The sequence below is a fragment of the Camelus dromedarius genome, chromosome 25 (assembly GCF_036321535.1).
Source record: "Camelus dromedarius isolate mCamDro1 chromosome 25, mCamDro1.pat, whole genome shotgun sequence".
Lineage (NCBI taxonomy): Eukaryota > Metazoa > Chordata > Mammalia > Artiodactyla > Camelidae > Camelus > Camelus dromedarius.
In genome coordinates, this window is record NC_087460.1 from 9043975 (window position 1) to 9065578 (window position 21604).

Here is a 21604-nt window from a genome sequence, read left to right on the forward strand (position 1 = left end):
AATGAAAGCAGAGTTGATACTCAAATTTCGTATGATAGATTGCCACACATGTTATTTTAAAATGTTACATTATATTAAAATAAGAATCTGTAGTATAGGTCATTAAGTCATAAATTATTTTGTTAGAAGTAGATGGTGATTTCAGTTTCTGTCAAGATGATGTTCCATCAGCAAGGGCTTTTGTTTCCTAGGGAACACTCAGTATTTTAGACCTAGAAAGTATAGTAGGCATAACCTCAGCATTCATCATTTGGGACATGATTAGTTACAAATCATCAAATAGAACTTGCTGGGTGTGGTATGGTATTTGGTATTTCCCAGTATTCCTGATGTAAAATGAAGTCTAAAAGTGACTTCTAAGATGTTTTGGTTGTAGCATTCAGAAACAGTCCTTTCTGTGATCATTATAAATCAACAAGACTCTTCTTTTGTTAGGAGCCCCCACGCCCTGTACACCCAGCACCCTTACCAGAAGCCCCACAACCACAGCGTCTGCCCCCAGAAGCTGCCAGCACATCTCTGCCTCAGAAGCCACACTTGAAGTTAGCACGAGTTCAGAGTCAAAATGGCATTGTACTGTCATGGAGTGTCCTTGAGGTGGACAGAAGCTGTGCCGCTGTTGACAGCTACCATCTTTATGCTTACCACGAGGAACCCAGTGCCACTGTGCCCTCGCAGTGGAAGAAGATTGGAGAAGTAAAGGCACTTCCCCTGCCCATGGCATGCACTCTCACCCAGTTTGTATCTGGCAGCAAATACTACTTTGCAGTACGAGCCAAGGATGTTTATGGACGTTTTGGACCTTTCTGTGATCCCCAGTCAACAGATGTGATCTCTTCCTCCCAGAGCAGTTAAACCTTGGAGCCTTTATCTCTTCCTCTTTCATAAGTTCCGCTTTTTGGTCTTGTTTTAATCTTGTGCATGAGACCCATTGTAAAATCCACATTGTGCAAGATTTCTTGGACAGATGTGTATGTACACTACATTTGTTTATAATCAGAAGTAAATAAACTCAGCCCATAAAGCAGAATCTTTTCCTGAACAATTCAAGCTTCAAGGTTTTAAATGTAAATGTGCACCTTGCTTTAGTTTTGAGGCTGGGGACAATGTGTGGGTGTTTGTGCTTTTCTGTATTTATATGTTTATTGCAGTGGAATCTCCCGTTTTCATTCTCAAATTTACCTCTCTTCCAGTATAAAGTAAGTAGATCAAGGGATTTGAGGTATGTAACTGGCATGATTCTGCTTCTACAAGATCTGTAGGTTCATAGGTAAATGATTTAAACTGAATATAAACAGAATCCAAAGAAAAAAATAAAAAGCAAATGATTAAATAGTTTAAAATAGGTTAATCTGAACACAGGAAAAGATCTGTTCATCTTTTGTCTCTTCTGGGTGGTTAATTAGATGAAAAAGATCTGCAGCGGGCCCTCCCTTTTCTATCTAATCTGGTTTTTACATTTATTTTGTGCCTTAAAGATTAACTATAAAAATAAACAGGGCCATTGTTGTTTACTTTTCCCTGTCAGTCTTTCACTCTTCATTTCTCCTTATCTCTACCAAATGTAGCACATTTCCCTCAAGTAAACTTTAGACCAAGGCTTTTATATGTAGTCCCATCAGTGACATCACTACATTAAACTCCAGAAATTTGACTTGCTGTTTTCTTCTAAGAATATAAATGCTTTTTATTTTTGGTCACTATTTAAATTAACTCTGTGTCAAGTGGACCAAGAGAAGACCACATTGTGTAAGAAAATTTTCCTTCAAACGTATTTTAGTATCTGTGTTGCACACTGTGTTACAGCTTATGAAAGCAATTCTAGTTTCCCTTATCACCCAAAGTATAATATTCTTTCAAAGGAAGTAAATAGTAAAATTCACAAATACAATGAGCAAAAATATCAAAGGGAAAGCTCCATTTCTTCTTTATTCTCATATCATTCTTCCTGTGTTAATCTTTTAATTTTGTTTTAATGGTGCTAAGTTTTGTCTTACTGACCCTATGTCAGCTTTGGATGGAATTTAAAGAATATCCTTTGGGGTCATTTTATGTAACAATTAGATACACCTTCTGGGCATCTCTGTTCCTCTTCAAAGTTAACCAAATTCAGCTTAGGTCATGGATTTTCAATATGAGTGCCAGCTATCCTGGTATCAGGTATGTGTTTGAGTGTAGCTGGCCTAAGACAGGCGAGCTGGCGTAGTTTGGGGGGTGAGAATGTGGTTGTCAGTACTTGGAAAGGAATTTATGGAGTTTGTGAGTCATCTTCACATATCATATTTGAGTTCATATTCCTACGTTCTTAAATAAATTAGTCATTAATTTTTCCTGGAATTATAGGAGGGAACTATCCCTTCTATTAATGCTGCTTTGTTTGCAACTTTAATGGCTTGTAATAGGAAGCGTTCTAGTTGTAAAGAAACTCTCTTTAGAGACTCTTACTGTTCAGTATAACTGTCATGTTGGGTGTGAAGCTTGATTGATGCTGAAGAAGGCCTACAGATTGCCAAAATGTAAACGTTCCACAACTTTCCTTTTGCTTTCGGAAAATGAGGCCACAGTGAGAATTAAAATTTCTGTGAATCATATTTGCCAACCAACTATGTAAACATTACTCATTGTAGAACTGATGATGATGGTAAAGAAGTTGCCAATGTCATGCCAATGAGAAGTTTTAAAGGGAGAAATCGATGATCTAGATATATGTGAACACCTGTCTAATATCTGCATGTATATATGTTTTTACCTGCAATGGTTGCTTTGTTGATTATGTGTTCAAGATCATTCCTGTCTACAGAATAGAAAGCCTATGTTCAAAATTGTTCTTTATTGGCCGGTTTTATGGTCATGTGATAACAATTTGCTTACCTAGCCTAGAAAGTTTCTCTTGGTGAACAATTTTTTATTTATATTCACTAATTCTTTTTTTTTTTAAGTTTTCATAACATTATATAATCAAGTAAAGAAGGCCCAGTAGAATGAGAATATTTTAGCTTATATCATGTGTTTTCTGTCAAAAGAAAAAAAATTTAAATAGTAACCCTAAAAATAGATTTACTACAGTAAAATAAAACTTTATTCCAAATGGTGGAGGGAAGATAAAAAGAGAGATTGTAATTATTTGAGGGAAAAGCTATTATAAGATGTTCTTCTTCAAATAGCCTGCCATGGGATTTATAGGCAACAGCTATATTGGAGTTAATGAAAGATGCGAGGCTGGAACACTAGGCTTTTGTTCTGGGCAGGTTGTAATGTTGATGAGTGCTTTCTGTTGGGTTTGTTTCTGTGCAAAGAGAGAACGGAGGATTCAACTAGAAATAGCTACTGATTACAGATTTTTTTAACAGCAGTTCACACCTCATGGACCTTTTTTATTTCACAGTACCTTTTCACAAAGTATTATCAATAAGCTTAATAATCCCATTTGGGGAATGCAAAGCTACCTTTTTAGCCTGACAATACTTGTGTAAGTATTGCCTTGTTGGAAATCCCAGAAACTTCTGATATTTCAACCTGAAATGTATGATGTTTATATGACACTTAAAGGTAATGGTGATGTTTCTTACTCTCTACTTTGCACTTTGTCAGAGTAATTTTCACCCTGTTTTAAGTGTGAGTAAAATTTTATTATGTTCTTGCCAGTAAATTTATAAATTACATGCGACAACATCTACTGTTAACAGTTAACTTTATGAGGTAACTATATCCCTCTATTTCTCTGGACTCAACTTTTTAAAATATATTTTATTAAGACTAATTCTGAATGGAAAAATATAGCTAAAATATTACCTTTGGTATCTTCAACACAGTAGAAGTTTATGAGCGAAGTGAAGAGTAGAGCTTGCTTCCTTGAAAAGTGAATGTTTATTGGGGTACCATTTGCCTCACAGAGAGGTATTCCCCAACCCCCACTGCCAGGTAATAAATGAAAGGTTTAATTGAAAAAAAAGGCCTAAAGGAAGGAGCTTAGAATCTTAGGTCCATCTGTCTGCAGAACTCCTGAGGCAGCCTGCACCATACAGTTCTCTAACTGTATTGGATAAGTGTTAACTTAGTTTTTTTGTATGCTCTTTTGCTTACATTTTCTGAATCATCATTTATGCGGCAAGGTGGATGTTAATATTGCATGATATGCATTTATCTTGTTCCACAGATTTTCTAGTACTGTACAAGATTAACAAAATAATGCCTGTGGTATCCTCCTCTTACTTCTGTACACTGTGATCTTAGCACAGTAGGTTACTGCAGACTTCCAAGTGTTCTCCCAGACTTTCCTTCCTGAGCTATTTCAGCATCCTATGATTAATTCATTATTTTAATTTTATCATTGGCCTGTTTTGTTCTAATTTCCAGAAAAACCATGTCCCAGTATTAGTTGATTGCGAATAATTCTGTCTAAAACCAGTGTATGATTCTGCCTGCCTTACTATTTACTGGGCAAGTGATGCGCCCCTTCCCTCCTTTTTGAATTTTGGGAGAATAAAAAAGATGAGAACAATTTTTACCAGGTATTTTGTTAGTGTGGCAGATTTATCTGGTTCCTAAAACTTACTCCCCTTGAGCCAACCAATGGGGAGGAATAGGATGATACAAACACATGTTCTGTCTTCTCATCTTCAAATAGTTTTATCATGCTAAATAAGTTCTTCACTTTTTATTTGTAGAGTCAGTTAAATACTCATCATTTATATTCAATTGCTGTCTTTTAAAAAAAAATTGTTTGTAAATAAGGTAACCTGGCAGTCAGACACCTTTGGGGATCCTGGCTTTAGTATTTTATCAGCCATTTCAAAATTAAATATAAAAATAAATCCTCTGTAGGAAACCTGCATCCTGATTTTTCTTTATTGCAGTTGAAAGTGTAAATATGACCATATAAGACCTTCCTAATGTCTAATATAAACTGGGCTATAGCAAGTTGCCCTATTTTTATTAGGTTTTGAAGGTTTTTGTGGGTTTTTTCTTTTTTTAATGTACAGTAGAGTGGTGTCTGTATAAGTGTTAACTGTAGTGGGATTTTGTCCAGCAAGCCTGAAATTTATACTTTGAAATAAACTACTGGGTTTTTAACATTCTGAGTACTCTGATTCATTCTGGTTCTTCTCAGCCCTTGTATTTTCCTCTGGAAGCCTCTCGCTTTGTTAAGCATCGCTGTCACCCTGTTCAGTATTGGTTTATTGAACTGAACTTGACAACACCACCATGGCATTCAAACCACATACAATTCTCCAGCTTTGAAAGAAAAGTTGTTACGCAGAGTTGCTCCCAGATTAGATACACTGCTTTTAACTAATGGGAGACAGCATTCAAGCTTGCTGGATGGTGTGCCTCCCTGCACCTCAGAAGGCTTGGCTTACGCTTGTTAGGGACCAGATGGACAGACTCAGTGCATTCCTGTTGGAGGTTCCACCCTCCCCTAGAGCGTCAGCATATCCAGCAGTGAGAGGAGGAAAGAGGGTGAGGGGCCTGGTTCTTAGGACCCAGGCCTGGAGGTGGCCCAGAGCCTGCTGGCAAGAGCTCTGTCATGTGGCACAGCTGCCTAAGGGAGCCTGGGAGATGTGGTGTGCATGGCCAGGCATCAAAGGAGAAGATGGATTTTGGTGAGCGAGAGAGCAGTTTCTAGCATACCCTCTTGTCTGCTGAAACCTGGTATTGTTATTTATCATATATAATGTTTCTTCTGTAGTGTTCCACCCTATAGTAAATGCTGGTTTTAAAAATGGCAAAATCACCAGTAGAAAATCAAAGTGATAGACTGAATTTAATATATTTTATTAAGACTAATTCTGAATGGAAAAACATAGCTGAAAATAGTACCTTTGGTATCTCGCAGCCTCCTGTTCCCTTCTGTTCCCTCATCTCCCTCCTTCATTTTATGTCAAGTTACAAAATTGGTTTCATGGTAATAAAATCAAAGTTGTAGACCTCTGGCATGCCCCGATGCAGGGTTTTGTTGAAGCGGTTCCAGTGAAAAACGGGGAGGCCATCTTCAGCTGTGGGCCCACTGATGGCATGGGCCGTGGACTGAGAAGCTAGGTAGATGTCTGCCACCTGAAAAGAGAGGAGCGGGGACATTTTAGAAAACCATTGGGAAAAAACTTGACTAAATCTCCTGTTGCTACTGTTGTTTTTCTTGCTCTTTTTCCAAATTCCTAATATTAGCACCCCTTAAAATCTTGCAGGCTCCCACAATGTGCTTTTCTGTATCCATCTGGCATTCAAATGTGAGGTGACCAGTGGAAGTGTGTTACATGAACGCAGCCGAAAGTGTGAGATCTGGAGTCAGGTTACTCAAATTCAGAATTCTAGCTCTAAAACTTACTTTAAAATAACACCTGTCTGACTCAGTTTTCTCCTTCGTAAAAGTAGGCTAATAACCGTACTTCACAGAAGAGTTGTCATAAGGATTAATGAGAGCAAAGACTTGAAGCAGTATCTAGAATATATTAATTCCTCCGTAAAAGTTGTTATTAATCAGGGCAGTAACAAGAGTATTAAGGTAGAAGGAACTCAATATCAAAAAATGAGGTCCACGGTTCTTAAAAACACTTTTCAAACACTGGATAGCAGCAGATCTTAAGGTTCAAGGTACATGCTTCAACAGAAACTTTTTTGATGAAAAATTGGCAGGCTTTTGTCTCTGAAAAAAAGTAAAATCTGGCAGGTAGAAGCTTGGCTTGGGTTCTCCCCAATTCAAGTAATTCTTTGTGTATTCTGGAATGGATGTCACACTTTTTACACACTTTACTGAATGTTTGCAAATACCATTAAAAAGAAAGAAATACAAAAACATTCATTGGGGCTTCATGTGTGCCAGGCTCACTGCATCCACTGTATTTTTTTTACATTACACAACATTTTGAGAGTCATTAAGGCCAAAAGTTTGGCTCAAATTTCTCTAAAGCATCTTCTGTTTAGACACTAGGCCGATAGAAAAAATTACGTGTAGGAGGTTGGCATTCTTACAGTTTTCAGAGCTTCCGACAGAACGGTTAACTCTACTTGTAACAAATTTCTTCCAGGATTTAGGACTAGAGATGCAAAGAAAAGACACGTGCCCAAGCCCAAAGTGCAAAAGGATGTGGTAAGATGACTCTTTCCACCCAATAGATGGCTAACTCCTACCCTTTGACACCCCGAATCCAGTAGTGTGCCAGTAAGTTTTCAACCAGCTCTCGGAGGGGAAAACCCCTCACTTAGTAGTATTTGCTGATTTCCATGGTGTAAATATTCCACCACCTCAAGCTGTCAACGTGGTGGCAACTGATTGTAACAACTGGTTCTCAAGCCTACGGGAGCTGGCTTCAGCCCCCTCCCCACAGACTTATTACCTACATTGTGAGACACATTACAGCACTGAACAATTCTAACATAGCAGGGGGAGGGTATAGCTCAAGTGGTAGAGCGCATGCTTAGCATGCACAAGGTCCTGGGTTCAGTCCCCAGTACCTCCTCTAAAATTAAATACATAAATAAACCTAATTTCCTACCCCCTGCCAAAAAAATTATAAATAAATAAATTAAAAAACGAAAAACAATTCTAACGTAGAAAAACCCTTTAGTGCTTTCAGCATCTGGTCCAATACATGTTCCTTCAGGTAAACTCAATTCCTGTTTAATGTGAAATCACACTGCTTTCAATAATATGTTCTTTGGACTTTGGGCCAGTCTGGTAAAACTTTAGACGTCAACAAAATCACCACCACCATCATCATCATAATTGTGTACATTTACAAATAACCCATTAAGTACTGTAAATATTTTATAGCTATTAAATGTATATTCTTCATAGCAACCCTATGAGGCAAGCGCTGTTATTCCGTTTTTCAGTTGAGGAAACAGAAGCATTACAAGATTATGTGATTTATAATCAAGTGGCAGAGCAGAGACTGGGAGTTAGGCAACGGGACCTACCACCAGAATCTCTGAAAAAGCTGATTTCTGAATTGAGTTTATGTTTTAGAGACATTATTGTGTTTTATGCCACAAACATCTCTGCAGTTCTGCCTTTGAATAGGCCTAGGTGCTGGTGGAAGTTAAATTTAAAAACCAATAGCATGTTACCTTGGTGTCATAGCAACCTCCAGGACTCGGGTCGCGGGAGCTCAGGTCCTGCCGGCAGCAGATGGTGTTGCAGGGATCACCCCTACTGTAAGGCTCCTTCATGTAGTCTAGGAAACAGTGATGGGGCAAAGGGTGAGTCTGGGCCATCCTGAGGTTCACTTATCCACAGGAAGCTTTTTGGACCTGTTAAAGCCCAGGTAATCAGAGAGTGTACCCCAGAGGCCCCCTCGGCCCAGCCTGCTCCCAAGAACCCTGCACAGTGAGGAGTGGGTGGAAGAGAGATAATAAAGGATGAATATGCATCAATTTCTTTTCAACAAAATAAATACAAATTTGACTTTGATACTATTCATCAAAAAATAAAGTATTTGTGAATAATTTTTGTTTTATTAGCTGCTTTGTCCTTGGAAGGACACCTGTGTTTGGGAGGGGAGGGTAAAAAAAGGTACATTGTACAGGTTATTTTGTCTGGGTTTTACATACAATGTTTTTTTTTCAAAAGAATCTGTAGAATCTTCTTCTCTATCATCTTCTCTAAAGGAAGACAAATTTCTATTTGTTGAGTATAAAATATGTATAGTATCAATTGAATACTAAATACTTAATTCAATAACTTCTTATAATTTCTTCTAGTACAGAGATGATAAACTTACATGGATTCTTTATCCATGGGGAAGAAAAGGAGTTTTGAAGTGTGATTCTGGAGAAATGTGCTACGTACTGTTGTATCGCATGATATATTTCATGGATGCCATATCAGTCACTTCCCCTTGGTCACGCCGGAAGATTTTGGCTCGTGAAGACAGATCGTAAGAGTATTCCAAACCCAGCTTCTTGGCTAACAGTGGATAGCCACTCCAGTTGTAGATTTTTTCATGGAAGGGAATGTTGTAGGAGGGCCAATATCCTGATGTGCAAAGGAAGGGAAAGACGGGTGGGAGTGACAATAGGGAGGGAGACAGAAGAGAGAGGAAACAAATGAAATGTTACTAATGGTAGTTTCTTCTGAAAATTGGCACAGTTGTTTAATTACAAAATGATATTTATAGAAAATAATGAATGTGAACCCTTTTCAAGGTACAGAACAGCTCCTTTTCAAGTTACAGAATCTGTATGCTTCTGGATATTCCACTGGGGAAGAAGAGCATCAGAATTCTTTGGTTTTTCACCCCAAATTTGTAAAGCAATCTATTAAGCAGAAGAGAACCTCAATTCTAGGCTCAGGGTTGGACAACGAGGCCTTAGGCAGTTAACCTCATTTTTTTTTTTTTTTCATTTTTTAGCGGGGGGAGGGAAGGGGGGTCATAATGTGAGGGGATTGGAGATGATCTTTAAGGTTCCAGCAAAGTTTTAACTCCTTTGACGCTAAACATTCATAAAGGCTCAGCTTCATTCAAAACTTCATAGGTGGGATAAATACCACATTGAAAGTACAGGCTAAAATCACATTTATTGTTGTAGTGTATCTGGGTTATGCAGCCTTGGGAGTTAAGCCTTTTTCTGCGCTTATGAGCTATGTGACCTTAGACAAGTTATTTAACCTCTCTGTGCCTCAGTTTTATCATCTGTAAAATGTGAACAATAATAGCTATATGAGATCACTTAATTATTTGGGCAAATCGCGCGTTTCTTTCTGACCCTTTCTTCCTTTACAGTAGGATGGTAAAAATACAACTTATCTGGAAATATGAAGATCAAACAAGAGAAGATAAGTAAAAATTATGTCAAGTATATGGTAGACTCCCAGTGAATTTAACTCATTTACCTCTGTTCTTCCTAACTCAGAGGTGGGGGGGGGGGGGGGAGAGACTACAGACAGATCAGCACCAACTTTTTTTAGTCCCAGGGTAGATTTCTTCATGGGATCTGGGAATGGGATTGCAAAGAACCTAAACATACCATCCTATAAAGCAGCAGCGGTCCCTAGAGGAAAAGGCTCTCGGTAACCAGACCCCTTTAAGAAGCATCTCCCTCTTAAGGCACGAGCTTATTATCAGGCTCTCAGGAGCTGGATGGACCAGGCTTCTAAGTCACACTAAGCTAGGGTCTCAGTTTCGAACTGCCATGCTCATCAAGCAACCGCCTAGTGATCTGACTTCTCAGGTCAATTTTCCAACAAGAAAAGGAGGTGGGTCTGCTACCTGGTAGCATCTCATCAGCTTGGCAATGGAAGTTCCCACCGTCACTAATTTTGTTTTATGCACATTATGTGCATTCAGCTGGTGTGAGCTTCCCTGGGGTAAGACCGCTCACCCGGGGGGTCGTTACAAAATGGATTCGAGGATCTGGGAAAGTGAGGACCAGGCTCTGATGGCCAGGCGCACACCTCATCTTGGTTCTGTTCCTCCTGCTCTACCAGCTGATCTCTTCCGATAGTTTTCTGACTAGTCTCCTGTCTTCTCTGTGACCTCCAGTCTGTTCTCCCTTTTTAAAAACTTCAGTTTTCTAAAGGAGAAAGGCTAAACTTCTCAGCAGGACACGCAGGGCTGCTATTAGTCCCTCACTACCTGTCCTCCGCGTCACAGCCCGCCCTGCAGCTGTCGTGAGCTAATCGTTTCTCAGTCACCATCTTCGTGCCTCCATTTGTTTGCCCTTATTCCTTTGCCAAATTGGTGAGCCCCTTCCTAGCCTTTAAACCTCCACTCAGTCATCCTCTTCACTTTCACTCAGCAAATACTCAGTGAGGATGTCTCGCGTGTGCAAAGCCCTATGTTCAGTGCAAGATACTTGTACTTGCTTTGCGTCAGCAAGGTGCTCAAGAATTTGCAAGAATTATCTCACTCAATTATTATGACAACCCTGTGGAATTGCAAAGGTCCACGCTCCCACATCCAAAAACTCTTGGGGGCCAGATGTGTTTCAGAATCCAGGGTTTTCCAGATTTTAGAACGGGCAACGGAGTGTGTAAATTATATACGATGTGTCAGTCTCTGTGGGGAGCACCTCATAATCAAAGATATGGATATTTTTGTAGCCTAATGTATAAATAGTCTCTCCAGAGGAGAGGAAAGAAGGACTATAAATAGTTCAAGTTAGTTTTTGCTACCTAGTGAGTTCAGATCAGGTCGTTATTTTGCTGGCACAGGGAGCTAGGACAAAAACCAACCAAGCAAACAAACAACTTTTAGTTTTAGGATTTGGAGATTTCAAAATTACAGATCAGTGACCTGTACCATGACTTGTGTTTTACAGATAAAGGAAGTGAGGCTTGGAAAGAATGGATAAGATTTTGAGGAACAGATATTCAAACCGAGGCAGTGCGACTCCAGAACCTGTGCTGGGCTATGCTCTCACCGTCCAGAAGCACCTTCTCCGATCCCTCCTACTGACAACAGGGTTTTCTTTAGTTTCACCCCCAGGGCTGCTACACCAGCGCTTATCTGGGTTCTGGCAGCTGCTTTATGTGCCTTGCTTCCCCACCAGACTGTGAGTTCCTAAAGCTTGGGGATTTTGCATCCATGTTTTTCCAGTCTCTGGGCCAGACTTGCACTCCCAGAAACATTTGCTGAACTGAACTAAACATTTTACCGCGAACCCAGGAGAGAAAGTAATACTGGATCCATGAGGAGTCATAAGATCATGAATGCCTGGCTTTGTCCCAATCTACCACACAAGAGTACACTGTCAAGTAAGAGATTGAGGCTGCAGGTTTCACACATTGTGCTGAGCCTGGTAATTCTTCCCCAGCGTGACCAGCAATGGCATCCCCATCCTTCTTTCCCCACCAGACACACCGCTCGGTCCCCGCCATATACACGCGCACACACACATACTCTTAAGACTTCCAGCTTTCTAGCATGAAGAAAGTACCTCTTCGGAGAACATCGGTCTGTTCAGAATATTCTATATATGTAGGAATTTGCTCCACAATGTACAGAGTGCCTTTGCCAAGGCCGTAGTTCAGATTTACCTTCTTTAGGTCCAGGACCATGTACTGATTGTTATAGGTGCCTGAAATATCAGGAGACATGAAGACAGGGCATGAGCATGGCTTCACTGGTCAACTCGAAATCTAAATATACGTACATGCCGAAAAGTTACTCTGCAGAGCCACTTACCAGAGTTGTATTTTGAAAAGATCTCTGCCCACTGCTTGCCATCTTTTGCCATCATATTGGCCACCCGGACTCTCTGCCAGGCCAGGAGAGACTGGGGTACCACCTGCTTCAATAGGGTCTTATTATACACGCTGTTAGTGGTCTGCAGCAATACCAAACCACTGTTAAGAATGTAAAAGTCATCCAGAGACTCCAAAAACCCTACAGAAACAGAAATATATAAATCAGCATACAAATACACAAAATATGGGACCATCATTGTTAGCACAGAGCTTTGCATACACAATGCGTTTTGCAGAGTATGTTATAATTCTCAGTCATTATCCGCAGTTACTTAACTGCTGCTTACAGAGGTGCCAGTGGACCTCCCTGCCCGGATTCTCCATTGAAAATTTTTGATTTTATGATTTGGGATAACAAAAATATGTTAAACTAAGACTATTCCAAGGTTCCAAAATGATGAACAGAAACAGATCCTCACTCTCTAGGATTCTGCGGGAGAACTTACAACTGGGGGAGATGTTAGCAGGATTCATTGTTGGAGCGTAAGAATATGGGTGCCTTCTTTCTCCTCTTTCCCCTTTTCTATGTTTTCCAAATTTTATACAGAGTCTATAAAAATTTTTATAAATAGAAACAATAGCTACATTTATAAAAGTGAACATGGTTTTGAAAGTAGGATATTGACACTCTGGGTCAACGCTTGTTACAAATGTTGGAGGCAACGCAGGACAATCAGTGGCACCACTGGTCTTTTTTTAAAGGCCAGTTTTGTGCTTTATACTGTGATGAGCGTGGCAGAGATCAGAGGCTATCAGACACACCTGTATGAATGAGAGAGCACATACCATTGTCCGTGACTAACAGTGATGGGTGAGCGGGCAGTGCTCAATTAACGTCAGAGACGAGCCCAGCGAGAGATTAGAAGGAACCAGAGTGGTGGGTTCCCCCGACGCTTCGCGAATTCCCACCATTTTTATACCACCTTGCCATGTTTGCCGTTACCTGCTTACTGCTTGTACTGCTCAGTATCTTTCCTTAAATTAACTCTCTCTTCAAACTTAAAATACTTAGCCTTATCACAAAACATAATATCCAAGGAACAGCGGGTCTAATGTTTTTGGGCTTTTCTCCCCACCAAACCAATATATTCCAGCAAACACATTTCTACCAATGTGCAAAAAATACGTGTTCGGGAACCACCTCCTATCACCTCATTAGAGCACACAGTGAGCAACTCCGATGTAGTCTGATGCTTTACAGCAGGGAAGAGCAAAATGAGGCTCACAGAGGGGAGAGGACCTATCCAGGATCATACAGCTCCTGGCAGACCTGGGTCTAGAATGCAGGTCTTTGATCCGGTGCATTGCTTTCCCATTAACTCTGAACACCTCTGCTCAGTCCTCATGGCTCGCCTCCTCTGGCTTAATGAAGGCCGGAGGAGGACAGCTTCATGGAGGAAGTGGATCTGGAGCAGAGTCTAGATTCTTATATAAGTGTTGGCCAGGTAGAGAGCCGTGAGCATTGCAGGTGGGAGCAATGATATGAATGAAAGTGCACAGCAGGAGTAGTCTGTAGCACAGGAGAGTGGACGGTTTGGGAAGTAGAGGCAAAGAAACATTAGAAAATACAGTTGGATAGTCTTCATTCATTCACTCAACAAACAAGCTATTGTGTATTTACTCTAGGCTTGATAGGGATAGGTGGGGTCAAATAATGGCATCACCCAGAGCTAAAGACAAGACTTCAGAACATCCACTGGGAGTCAGAAGGCCTGCGTTTTAGTTCCCTGTATTGCCACCAACAAATCTGGCACTTCTCATTTTGCTTCTGTTCCTTATTCCCTCCCTCTGATAACCTGGGACTTCAGGGAAGTCATTCACCTCCAACAGTCTAATTTTAACTCCTGGAAACTCCTGAGTGCGAAAGTGACATGATGAGAGCCGCCACAAGACTGCAGTTGGCCAGTACAGAGACCCATGGACAGGACAAAAGGATGCACAGTCCAAGCAGTACAAAGCTTGTTACAGGGCTGGCACCCTTGAGTGCAATTATAACAGGCAACCCCTCTGAGAAGATACAGCCTAGATATAGGATGCAAGACCGATACAGCGCGAGGTGAATTGCAAGGACTGTTCATTCACCTCCTGGGCTAGGGTCACTCTGCAGGGTTTGAACTCTCCCAGCCATGCTTGGCAGCCTTCAGCAAGCTCTCCGGTAGAAAATCTCCATGGGAGGGAATGCTCTGTGTCTGGCCTCATACACTTGCTGATTCACTTCTTAACTGCAGCAGCCTCTATGGACACAAGAGGGCAGGTGCTCTTCCATATGCGTGAGTGACTCATAGGAAAGGAGTAGTCTTTACTGAAGACGGAAAAATGTAAAAATTCCAGAGTTTTGGAACAAAGAGAAATTGGCTTACAACAAACTTTAGTCAAGGAAGTTAATTCTATAGTTTAAAGCTTAAGATAAAAAAAAAAGGAAGAGGCCCAGAGAGAGGGGATGACATCCTGAAACACTCCATTATGAGAGAAATAAATGTTCTTTGACTACATAAAATTATATTCTTGCTCTTATCTGTCCCGAGCAGCTTTGGAAGGCACGCTATTTTAGATCAGGATGAAGTGAAACACTCACGTAAGAAAGCCAGCCTGCAAACAACATTTCATAGTGAGTTTCTCGCTAAGCTTAATTAAGAAATTAAAGAGAACCCTTACAGTTAATAAATCACATTTCAAGACTTAAAAAAAAAAACTTAAATCATAACAATTAACAGGGACCACTTATCCTCTGATGCCATTTGGATCTATTGCTTAATACAATCCAGAAAAGTTTACCTTTATTATGCTATCAAGTGTATTTAAAATGCGTGCATTTGGAAGAATGATGTTAGCATCATGGGAGTGGGAGACGCTCTCTTTGTCTCTGCCCTTCAGTCTACAACCAGAGAAACATGCACAGCTCAACAAAGGTGCCTCATCCCCACACGCCAGGGTGCTGGAGAGCTCCACACATCTGTCGTGTAAAGGTGGGTGGACTGGAAGACACAGAAGGGGCAGAGCCCGGGGAATAGGGAAGGCAGTCCCGGATCCCAGGCCACGCTGGCGGAGCCCACAGCCCAGCAGAACCCGGTAACAGCAGGGGAGGCGGCACACGCGACTCTGGGGCTCCGGCCACAGCACCCACCCCAGCCACAGGGAACTGAACTGGGCCCTGCACAGCAGCAGCAGCACCCTCAAGCCTGACAACCCCAAGCGTGGAGAGACACCTGCGACCACGGCTCCGCTTCCACCTCTCCTTCCTCCTGAGGCACAGAGCCTGCCACGTGGGAGGCTCTGGACACAACGAAGGCACCTGCCAGCTCGGTGCCCCAGGTGGCACTGCAAGCAACACCGGCAGCCCCAAGCCACCAACAACCCTGGAGGCACAAGCAGTGACAGTGAGGGCACCAGGCAACACCTCTGACAGAGGCAGCGGAGGGTGGAAAGTGCCAGCTTTCAAAAATAACCAGAGGCAGCGCAGGGAAGGGAAACCAAAAACTTGTGCTCTGGCGCCACCTACTGGAAAATAAAAGAAGACCTCTAATTACCAGCCTGTTGAATCACTATAATCAGGTGAGGGGGAAAGCTTTACCTAAAGAAGAAACACGTTGGCCACTTACATGCCCCGGCAAAGGAACGCTCATCAAGCACTGTGAAGGCCCACGATAGCACAGACCTGAAGAAAGCCCCCACCGAAGCTGGGCTGTCTGATTTCTCTAAGCCAAATACCTACCATATCCCAAGGACCGAGCAGTGGTTCCCAACCCAGTGACTGCATCCGAATTCGTTCAGGAGCTTCTTCAAAAGGCGCATGCCCAGACTGTCCTCTCCGCCCACCTCCGCTCTCCTCTGAGTCTCCACCAGAACCCCTGCTTTAAGGCTACTGTCTGCCGCTGGAGAATCTTCCGCATCCTAAGAAAAGGCAGCTTGAGGGAATCCTTGTTCTCCCAGAACATGAAATCCTACAGCTGCTTATTTTGTCTCCTCCACAGTGGCCCCAGTCTTCCTACTTTCCAGAATGGCATTTACTTACTTCCCTTCCTGCAAAGATCCTAACTGGTACCAATCAATTTCCCCTTCTCCTTCTGGTAACTATTCTTCTATCAAGTATGTTTTTTGGTGTTTGTTTTTTTAAGCACATTTCTGCTTAATCCTGCAGTAGGAATATGATCAATGGAGGATTCATCCTATTAGGTATTCAAGCACACAACCCCACATCTGGAGTCCGGACAGCTGTGGTGGTCCACATAAAAGAATTAGCAGGTGTCTTAAAGATTACATAGAGTAAATATGAAGAAGGTGGGTTTATATTTAATCAACAGCCTGTTATTATCTACATCAAAATTAATTTTTTCTTCAATAATAAATCATCTTGTTTACTTTGGATTATTTATTTGTTTACTGTTTTCTTTTCCATCTAATCCCACATCATGTCAGTTCCACCAGCGCAGGAACTTTTTCTGTCTTCTTCACTCCAGCACCAAGAAAAGGATTTGACACATAGTAGGTGCTCAATAAGTAACTGTTAAATACAAGGAAGAAAGAGACGGTGGTGGTGACTAACATTTACTGTGTACCTACTACACACCAGAAACCTTGCTTTCAGAGGATAGATTTTGTTTATCATTTGATCATCACAAAAAGAATGCTTAGATGAGCTATTTGAAAAAAATATTTAGCTCTTTAAAGGTAATAAACAGCATTGTCAGGAACAAATCTAGGACTGAATGTCAACACACGCCTATAATATCCACCTGACAAATTTGAGGGGAACAGATCTGTAGTCATGCAAATGGCAACAACACTTACCCACAATGGAGCACACGCATTGGAAGCAATTAGGAAGAGAGTGAATCATGGGGAGCTGCATGTTTAGACAGGGTGGAGTTGGGGAAAATCACCTTATGACCAGTTCATCAAGAAGAACATGGAAAATAAGGCGGGATTTCAAGAAAGAAGGCAGGATGCTTCTTTACTAGGTGGGGAAAGATGGGAGTGCCCTGGCAGAAGTCATCAGCATCCTGGGATGGTGCCAAAGAGGAATGCAAAACAAAAGCAAGGTACCTAGGAAAGCAGAAGTGAAGTGCTACAAGGCCTAACTCCGGTCCTTTGGAATAGATGCCCTCGTTCTACTTTTCTTCTTTTCCTCCTTTGCTTCTGCTCTTCAAAGGCAGAAGACGTGAATCTTGGCATGAGTTAAGCCACAGATTGTTTGTATATATTTCAGCCTTACGATCAAAGCATCTAAGATAAAAGAGGTAATGCAAAATAAAGAGAAGTAATTATACCACATTAAAAAATGTTTACAACTACAGAGGCAACTTAATAACCCATGAAAGTAACAACATTACGGATTATGAAGGAGACTTGACTGAATTTTCTTGAGGCTTTCAGACTACTCTTTTATGTTCCTCTGCACCTACTTTCAAGCATTTGAACTTCAAACAGGAGAAAGTTGAGCCAAGTCACAGCTACCCAGACCAGGAAGGCTACCAGTCCGAAAGGATGGGCTTGGACCCAGTATGTTAGAATCACCTGGGGTGCTTGTTACAGATGCACCAGCCCAGATCAGCTGAGCAAGAACTCCCATAGATGGCACTTTGGAGTCTGCATTTTTACCAGGCTCCACGGGAAATTTTAAGTGTAAGGGGTATGCACGTGTATGTAGTGGGGAAGGGAGGGGAGGGGGTGCCTGGGTGTAATGTGGAGCAGGAACACACGCGTTCTTGGTGAAGCACATTAAACGCATCCCAGAGAGCCCCGGGCACAGATAACTAAGCCTGCCGCCAGCCCCATAGGGGCGTCATTACTGTAACCCTCAATTAAAGCACTTTGAATAGGCTCCAGCTTTGTTCCCATGCAAAAGGGCCACCCACCTGGCATTCCTGGAGGCCCTTTGAGTTCGTGGCTCTTTTAGTTTTAACCATTCAGCTCAAATACAAACCGAACCATTTCTGAAAACAGAAACAGGGACTATGTACTTGTTTATGTTGTGTTTGAGCCCCAGCACCCCAACCACTGAGCAGTGTGCTTTTGAGCCAGCTATTTAATTTCTCTGAACTGGTTTCTTTATTTGAGAAAGGCAGATACACTACCCTCCTTGTTAGGTTTTTATAAAATGACATAATACACACCAAATGTGTGTGATGCCTACACACAGGGGTCAGTTATAATGCCAGCCACGTAAGTAGGAACTAAATGAATATTAGTTTTTTTCTTTTTATTTCAATACAAAGTTAAACACAAACATTTTAAAGTAACTTACTTAAAACTCGGGGACTGCCTAATTCCCAAGAAACTAGTTAGGTCCTATTCATGTCATTCATAATCAGGGTGGCTACAAAGGACTAGTTAGCTTCAACGTCCAATTCCTGGGCTGAACATATGGGTTTGCATCTGAAATGCCTTGAAAACAATTCCTGAGCATCCTGGACTCTTGTTTTCAAGTCAAGAGTATCAAAGGGAGGGCAGTACAGACAGAAAACAATGAGGTTGTGTTGGAGACTACGATCTTTTAGGCAACCCCACCTCCACCATTCACTGTATTTTTCCTTTTCGCCCTCAGTCCCTACAGGTCCACATCAGAGCGGGTCATTTGTAATCTGTCTGCCTCTCTCCCTTCCTTTTTTCTTCCCATGATCTTTTCTTCCTTCCTCCCTTTCCTCCTTCCTTGCTTCCATAAGCGTTTATTCGATGATCGCAATGTGGAAGGTTCTGTGCTGGCCCTGCAGATGGAGATGTGAATATGGGACATGGGTGCCGAAGAAATTACACCCAGGGCACCCGGGAAGCTGAAAAGAGCAGCAGCTTACTCAGCCTGAAGGTTAGGGAAGGCTTCTAAGGGGGGCTCTTGTGACACCTTTTGTTAATATGGAAAACATTTGGGTAAAACGCATTAAAAGGCAGTAATGGGGGGAGGGTATAGCTCAAGTGGTAGAGCACGTGCTTAGTATGCACGAGGTCCTGGGTTCAGTCCCCAGTACCTCCTCTAAAAACAAATAAATAACTAAACCTAATTACCTACCCCCAAAAGTAAAAACATTAAAAAAAATAAAACAAAAGGCAATAACAGTGCTCACCCAGGGTGAGTATTCCAGTGGCAGCACAGAGAGGTGCGATGATTTCTCCCACAAATAAAAATGATAAACACTGTACAAAATCATGTAAAACAATGAGCTGGAGGTACCCGGAAGTGACCAAAGGCAGGGAAAAACCTGAACACGGGTGGTATTAGTTGGGAATATGAATATGTGGGTCCCTTGTTCGAGTGCATGCCCTAATCCAGCTCTGAGGGTGGAAGACTGCGGCCATCATGACTCAGGCTGGAAGTCCAAGTTCAGTGCTGAGAATTTAAAGGGAGAAATTTGAGCATTAACTGTGCAAGAATGTGAGAGATGCCAGGGAGCTCGGGGTGAAAACAGAAAGAACTGAGAGATTTACCCTCATGATTTACTTGTTCCTGGTGAGAGACATGAATTTGCCTCAACTTTGACAGAAGGTTCTCCCCACCTCATACAGGCTATCAAAGGGCAAAATTCAGAGCTGGAAGAACAAGTAGAAATTTAGAGGAAACCTCTGAAACAAGAAAACCAGAGAGAGAGTTAGCTCTAAAAAATCTCAGTCTCTCCAATATCCTTGGGTGTCTACGAAACTACACTGATAAATGCAAAGTAAGTAGAAAAAAGAAAATGATAAAGATAAGAATGAAAACCAATGTGAGAGGAAAATGGACAAAGAGGAAACAAATCAATAAAAATAAAATCTGGTTATTGGAAAACATCAATAAAATTGATACACTTCTAGCTAGACTGATCAAGGAAAAAGAGTATTATAAATGATTACAGGTACTTAGCTACAGGTCCTACAGACATGAAAAGGTTAATAAAATGTTATAAATAGCTTTATATCAATAAACATGCTAAATTAGAATCAATGGACAAAATCCTTGAAAGACACAAAATTTCTAAACTGCCCTAAGAAGAATTAGAAAAGCTGAATAGATCTATATCAATGAAGGAAATTGAACTCATAGTTTAAAATTTTTCCCACAAATAAAATTCCATATCTAGATGGCTTAATCACTGAATTCTTTTAGATATTTAAGGGAAAAAAATAATTCTAGCCCTACACAAACTCTTTCAGAAAACATAGAAGAAAATAATTCCAAACTCAGATGATATGAACAGGCTTACCCCAATACTATTACAAGAAAAGGAAACCACAGCCAATATTTCTCATGAATACCAGATGAAAAAAATCCTTAACAAAATATTAGTAAACAAAGTAGGAGGAGAAGGGATCTTTTTTAACTTCAGAAATTTTACAAAGGGTATCGACAAAAATTAACATCATACTTAATGGTGAAAGACGGAATACTTTCCCCCTAAGATCAGGAACTGGGCAAGGATTTCCCTGCCATTTCTAGTCTACGGGGTCCTGGAGGTCTTGTCCAGTGCACTCATGCAAGAAAACAAAGACACACAAGATAAGGAAGAAGTACAACCATCTTTATGCAGAGATGGCTTGATTATGCAACGAGAAAAGTCCCAAGATATCTACAAAAAAGCTATTAGAACTGATAAATGAATTTAGAAAGTTCTCAGGATAAAAAGGAAATATATATATAAAAAAAAAAACTCAGTATTTCTGTATTGTGGTGGTTTTTAAATTTCCACAAATTCCTTGACATTTTTCCCTTTAAAAGACAGACTCTGATTTCCTTTCCTTGAGTGTGGGCTGATCCTAATCACAGGCTTCTAACAAGTAGAATGTGGTGGAGGAGACAGTGTGTGACTTCTGAGACTAGGTCACAGTAGGAGGTGCTGTTTCCGCCTTGTTCTTTCGGATCACTTGGTCTGGGGGAAACCAGGCATTTTGTCTTGCGGATACTTGAGCAGCCCTGTGAAGAGGCCCAGGTGGAGGAAATCAATTTGCCAGCATCATCTTAATCGTGTGAGTCAACTTGGAAGTATATCCTTCAGCTTCAGATAAGTTATCGGAGATCTCAGCCTCTCAGTCTGGGTCTTTAGCTAAAGCCCCAAATATAGTGAAGTAGAGACAAGCCATCTCGCTGAGCCTTATCTAAATTCCTTATTCATAGAAACCATGAGATACCAAGTAATTATCATTATTTTAAGTCACTAATGTTTGGGGCTGATTTGTTACATAGCAATAGATAACTAATGCATATATACAAGCAGTGAACAATTGGAAAAAGGAATGAAAATTGATTCTGCTTATAGTAGTATCAAAAATCACTTAGGACTCAAATTAATTAAAAGTATGTAAGATCCATGTACTAAAAACTACAAAACATTGCTCAAATTAAAGACTTAAATAAATAGAAAAACAATATTTGTGGATTGAAGACTCAGTATTACTGACATGCTGCTTTTCTCTGAATTTATTTAAAGATCCAATGCAATTGAAATCTATAGA

General features: G+C 41.0%; 2 protein-coding genes across 3 annotated transcripts in view; one reads left to right on the forward strand and one right to left on the reverse strand.

Moving 5' to 3' along the window:
- ATF7IP (activating transcription factor 7 interacting protein) overlaps positions 1-5073 on the forward strand; it is a 95139-nt gene extending 90066 nt beyond the window's left edge. For both annotated transcript variants that reach the window (XM_010988881.3, XM_064479061.1), the window contains exon 15: positions 436-5073. In XM_010988881.3, the coding sequence (XP_010987183.1) occupies positions 436-855 (420 nt within the window). In that variant the 3' untranslated portion in view covers positions 856-5073. The remainder of the gene's footprint in view (positions 1-435) is intronic.
- Positions 5074-5754: 681 nt separating this feature from the next.
- Positions 5755-21604, reverse strand: part of PLBD1 (phospholipase B domain containing 1) — a 43505-nt gene continuing 27655 nt past the window's right edge. Inside the window, exons 7-11 of the mRNA XM_031444062.2 lie at positions 12126-12326; positions 11878-12018; positions 8789-8974; positions 8068-8174; positions 5755-6054 (exon numbers count right to left, since the gene is read on the reverse strand). Coding sequence (XP_031299922.2) covers positions 5887-6054; positions 8068-8174; positions 8789-8974; positions 11878-12018; positions 12126-12326 — 803 coding nt within the window. The 3' untranslated portion in view covers positions 5755-5886. The remainder of the gene's footprint in view (positions 6055-8067; positions 8175-8788; positions 8975-11877; positions 12019-12125; positions 12327-21604) is intronic.